Below are 6,000 nucleotides of genomic sequence, written 5' to 3' on the forward strand. Positions count from 1 at the left end.
GGGCTCCGCGGAGCCGGACTGCGGTTTGAGGACCTCGGTGAGGAGATTAGTCCTCACGGCCGCGACGGGGAGCTGAAGGCTCAGGGCCTTAGCTGCCTTCGTCAACACTACGCTGTAAGCAGAACCCGCCTCCGAAGCCACAGTCGGGGGCGACGTAAATCCAGTGTCTGGCGAGGTGTCAATACCACTGGCCTCCCCAAGCTCATATGTCCAGTCCTGGTGTGACTGGCAATCACGTGCCAGAGGGTCCTGGGACCCCTCCCACTGCTCCTCGTCACCTGGGTCCTGGAGACCAGGATCAACAGCCAGGGCCTCCTCGTGGAGATAGAATTCTCCAAAGGCCGTCGGAATCGGCGCCCAGCGGCGCCCTTCCGACTCCTGAGCAGGACCGTAGGAAACATTGGGGGCGGCAACCACATCGGCTGCCGGGGACGACACCTGAAGGGACGGCGCCGGTGAGGTCGTAAGGTCGACCGGCGAGGTCCCGGATCCGGAGCCGGATCCAGCGAGGTCGCGCGGCGCCGGGACCGAAGTCGCCAGCGGCGCCGGGGCCGAAGCACCCGACGTCGTCGGGGCCGAAGCGCCCGACCCGGAAGGACCTCCAGACGGAGCCGATCGGCCCGAAGGCGCCACGGGAACCGACTGAGGAGGGAGGGCCCTCATGGCCATGAGGTACCTCTCGACCTCCTCCTGCGACGCGCCGTGCCCAGGGACCCGAAGGTGTGGGGCAGGCGGCGACGCTTGCGACTCCCGCGGAGCCGCGTGGGCGGTGTCGCCCGAGTCCCCGGCCGCATCGAGCGAGCGTCGGGGCGGGTCGGAGGACCGATGGTGTCGCTCCGACCTCTCATGCCTCTTACCTGAGGACTTGGAACCAGACGATCGGTGGTCACTCCCGGAACGTCGATGACTCCGACCTCGCGACCTGTCCCTCGACCTCCCGTGGGACCGGGACCGGGACCTGGAGCGGCGTGGGGCCGAGTGCCTCAGCTCGAGACGCTTGCAGGACCGCTCCCGCCTAGCCTTCGACGTCAGGGCCCGGCAGTCGGCGCAGGTTCGATCGTCGTGGTCGAGGCCTAAGCACTTCAGGCACCGGCGATGGGGGTCCGTGACCGACATGAGTCGGCCGCACTTCGAACAAGGCTTGAACCCGGGCATCCCTGGCACCGATAGTCGAGACAGTCGACTAAAGAGAAGATCAAAAAGGATCAAAATTTTTCAGTCAAAAAGTGACTGGGGGTAGAGCTTCTTCCGGATCTGCGCTAGCTGGCGCGGAAAAAAGAAGAACTGACGTCAGCGCGCATGGGCGCCGTCTAAGTACTCCGACGACGTCATCCCGGCGCTCACGACGCCGACGACGGACGCGGAGCCACAGACGACGCCTACCGGCGCGCAGGGGTATTGCTACGCAAAAGTTTCCGGATCCAGTCTGACGCCTGGGGATATTCTAAGGTAAGGAATCTATCACTAACGTGTCTCTTTCAGATGAATAAACGCGGCCAACTCTCGACCATCCAACACATGGTGTCGTAGATCAGCACGGTCACACTCATGGGACACATGAGACAGAAGGGACTCCACAGAATGCCACTGGCTGGAGGTAGCCCTGGCCAACACACAAAGAGTGTTGAACGCCCGCAAAGCAGCACTGGATGAGGCGAAGATGTTACGGCCCCATGAATCCAGCAAATAGGCCTGCCGAGAGGGAGTAAACAACACCACAGGCAAGGACGGAAAAGCAGTCCGCAACAGAGAGCCTTGAGTAGAAAGGTAGAAGGAAAGTCAGACTGGGTCGTGCGGAGCAGGACGGTGGCGATGCAGGAGCGGCTGAGGCCCCGGATCACCCGTGGCAGGACGCCCCCAACCCCCTAGAAGAGAGTTGTGGAGCGATGCTTCGAAAGGTAGGAACAGTTCCCGTCCACCAGAGCCCTGGTGGAGTACTTCCAAGAGTGTATCCTTAGAGAATGGGGGGACGGGGTCACCCATTCGCAAAATGCCAGCAGCGAGGAAATAGCTTGAACAAAGGCAACAATGGCCTCCATAAGGCGTCGTGGGGGAGAAAGCAATTCCTCCGTAGGCGACGGCTGCAATCTGAGCCGTCCGTCCCCAAGTCCAGCTAGAGGGGGAAGCGGCCAGCTACTGAAAGGTGGGTGATCCACTGACGAGTGGGGGACCTGAGGAACCCTCGGGACGGCGGAGAAGCCGGTGGAGGAACCAACCGCGAGCAGCGGAAAAGAGGGTCAGAGGACTGAGGCTGCATGGATGGCGAGGAGCCCTCCCTGGAAGATGCCAGTGAAAAAGCAAGAATGCGGCGTCCTGTCTCCGGAGAAAAAGAGACCAGGAAGTGACAAACCTCCGGAGAGGGAGGAACCTCAGGAAACGAATCAAGGACCCGACGCCGTGGAGTACGCCACAGGCCGGAGTGGACACAGGCGGCGCCAAGTTGACCACCACCAAGTGCTCCCTAGGAGAATGGGGCGGTGTCATAGACAGTTCGGCTAAGGGACGGCGTCGAAAAGTCGCCGGCTCAACCTCAGACGGGGCAGCCACCCGTGTAGAGGACCAAGAGGGACTCGGGAAAGCACACCAGGCCCGACCTCCAACCGCGGCACCGTCGGGGCCGGGGAGCAAAGCCTTCGGTGCCGGCCCGGGCTCTGGCGAGGCAGCCGCCTGCTCAGAGGGCCGAGGGGAACTCTGGGACAAGTCCTGAGTCCCGGCAACCACATGCGATGCCACAGGGAGCACCGTAAGGATTTGTGGTAAGGCAGGGACACCGTGTGTCGTAGAAGGGAGCCCCGAAGGACTGCACCTTGACGACACCACCCTTCGTACAACCTGAAGGTGAACCCTTCAGCGCCGGGGCCCTGCGCCGCCTCCGCGCGAGGCAAGGGATTCGCGGACATCTCAGGAGATGGAGGAAGGGCCAAAGAAGCCTACAGAGCTGCAGCGTAGGCTGTTATTTGGGCCCTAGTCACCCCGACGCCAGTAAACGGTGGGTGGGGTGGCGACAGGAGAGGGCGCAAGTCCAGAGGGGAGCCCGCACCATCTCCCGAACGAAGACAGGGCCTCGGAGACAAGTTTCAGGACCTACAATTCGGCAAGCGACGTCCTTGGGGCCGTGGCGAAGGGCGATATCGCAGGCAGAATCAGCGGCTCCCGGCTTCCTAGGCAGGGGACGGACGCTCGGACGACACCGACCTGGAGACATGGGCAGACAGCAGTTTCATCCGGCACTCCTGCCGTGACTTCGGTTTGAGGTGCAGACAGGCGTCACAGTCTGTCGAGTCATAGTGCTCCCCAAACACCACATACAAATCAGGTAAGGGTCTGTCACAGACATCTGACGTTCACAAGAGGTACACGTCTTGAAGCCCGAAGGCATTCGCTCACATGATCTGGATCTGCGTTGTGTGCGGAAAACTGATGTCGGCATGCTGGGGTGGGGCCTATGTGACCTTGCTGACGTCACGCCCGCGGATGTCAGGGCATAGTCACGTGGTACCGACCCCGGCGCGCAAAGATGCAGTGGCAAAGAAAATTTTCCGGATCCAGTCTTACGCCTGGGGATAATTCTACGTTAAGGAATCTGCAGCTAGTATCTATCAGATAAACAAAATTAACTAAAGTATGCTCTAACCATCAGTAAACAAAACTGGGGCATGCAAGATGGCCCTCACATGTGTCAGCAGACATATCACTTAGAAAGTATTACACTCATGAATGATGTAACATTCCCAAAGACTGCCATGATCACACATTTTCAATTAGCTGCAAAGGACAAATTGAATGATGGATGTGCAATGTTCCAAGAAAAATTAAGATGAGATAAATGAGCACCTCGAACTGGTATAGCAGAGTAAAACTGATGTGTAATAAAACTGTGCCAGAACAGAGCTAGAACCAAAAATGAAAGTGTTGGCTAAAAATTAAAAGTAATGAAAATTATTCATTAAAGTGATAAATGGTTATGTAATTAGAAACATATTATAGAAAAATATCTTTCAAAGCATGAGTTGAACAGAAAAAGAGAAGTAAGGTATCTTACCTCCAGCCTGTATTTTGTTAGCCAAACCAGCAGGTAAGTGAGCAAGTACCAACTGAGGCCTGAAATGGAAAAAGATTTGAAAAAAAGTAAAAACTTTTCAAATAATTAAAAAGAAATACCAATAACAGTCTGTCACACACTAGATGTATTTTCATGTAGAAAAAAAAAAATCAGTTCTAAAACTAACGCACATTAAACACTATTAAAGGAAACTCACAAACCAACTTTGTAGGTAGTGTCTCTCTGATCCACAGGATCCTTCAGAATTCCATCTAACTTCTGAAACTATGCAGATACAAACTCTGAAATAGTTTCCTAACATGGATACCTGTATTTTATAATCCTATAGCTTTTGGTTGTAATTGGTTTCTATCACTCAATATAAACAATTCTAGTGAAATATTAATTAATGCCCCTTGCAAAATTAAATGTAAAAATGTTCGCCTCCTTTGGTCCTTAAACTGCGGCAATAGTCATTGGCGGCGCATCGCCCCCGCAAAAACATCAGGAAATTCAAAATAAAATGACACTTGTTTTATTTCTTCTTTCCTGTCAAATCTTGGAGGTGGGGCTTGGAAGGTGACAAAACTGAGGGGAGTGGTAGTGCACTTCACAACACATGAAGGTTTCGCTGGTTGTATCAGGCCGGCCAAACCGTCATGTGCAGTGCAGCTTTCTCCAACCCCAGCTGCATTGCTGGGGTTGGATAAAGCAGGCACATACTCCTATACTCCCAGTCGGTCCTGGAGCGCAAATCAAGGGCGCTCAGGCCATTCCTGAAGCTGCTCTTATGCGAGAAACTTCAGGAATGACTGCGGGGCATTCTGGGAGCCTGTGCCGACGAAGAAGAGCAGACTAGTGCCCACCTCACTTTGCGACCCATGTGCCCCCTCTCAACTAACCACCCACTCGTCACAAACACCGTCCGCTACTGTATATAGTTACCTGGAGGTTAAACAATTTTTTTTTTTTACAATAATAATTAGTGCATTTGCTTAGGCAAACATTAGAAACTGAAGAAGAAGTTACTTACCTTCGGTAACGATATATATGTAAGACACATATGTTAGTTATAGATTCTTTTCCTTCGAATTACCACTAGACAGTATACCCGGATCCAGACAATTTATCACTTGGCAGTATCCCTGCGTGCCGGAAAGTGGCGTTGGTCGACTACGCGTCTGTCGTTGGCGGGATGAAGTCCCAATATCTACTTAGACACCGCCCCTGTGCACTGACGGCAGTTCTGACAAGACTTTCCGTGCCAAAAGCGAAGAGCCATGCAAGACACTGACCACTGGTGCACATAACTAGGACCTTGAAGGGAGTCCCTATCCGTAGATGTTATGTTATGTTATGTTAAAAAGATTTGTACAGCGCATGGCTGCGCTAGCTTCTGGACGCCCCAGCGCTACCCAGGTAAAACATTACAAGATGGAAAACTGGGGAGGTGTAGATTTGTTCAAGAACAGCCACGTTTTTACAGCCTTCCTGAAAGCGAGGTCATTCTGAATACCGCTGATAGACACAGGCAGAGAGTTCAAGAGTACGGACGCCAGTGCCTGAAGTCAGTTCGCAGGGAGAATGGGTGGGGCGGTAAGGAATCTATAACTAACATAAGTCTCTTACAGATACATTGTTACCGAAGGTAAGTAAGTTGTTCGTCTGAAAGACTATTCATTATAGATTCCTTACCCTAGAATGGATGCCACAGCACTGCCAACCTGGGTCTGCGAATTAAGTTCATACCAGAAAATCCTGGAGAACAGAACGGTCCAGAATGGAAGACTCTCCGGACTTGGCTATCTAGGCAATGTTTCGTGAACGTGTTCAGGGATGCCCACGTGGCCACCTTACCGATGTCAATGAGTGGGACTCCATGTCCCAAGGAAGTAGTAGCTGCCATAGCACTGTTGGAGTGGGCACGCAGTCCCACAGAACCTTTCTTTTTCGCTAAG

General features: G+C 53.9%; 1 protein-coding gene across 4 annotated transcripts in view; it reads right to left on the reverse strand.

The window, feature by feature from the left end:
• The window catches only part of GTF2I (general transcription factor IIi), a 1,434,650-nt gene that overhangs the window by 533,863 nt on the left and 894,787 nt on the right, over positions 1 to 6,000 (reverse strand). For all 4 annotated transcript variants that reach the window (XM_086954596.1, XM_086954597.1, XM_086954594.1 and 1 more), the window contains one exon: positions 4,043 to 4,101. In XM_086954596.1, coding sequence (XP_086810722.1) covers positions 4,043 to 4,101 — 59 coding nt within the window. The remainder of the gene's footprint in view (positions 1 to 4,042; positions 4,102 to 6,000) is intronic.

This window comes from Lissotriton vulgaris, chromosome 2_1, assembly GCF_964263255.1.
Source record: "Lissotriton vulgaris chromosome 2_1, aLisVul1.2, whole genome shotgun sequence".
NCBI lineage: Eukaryota > Metazoa > Chordata > Amphibia > Caudata > Salamandridae > Lissotriton > Lissotriton vulgaris.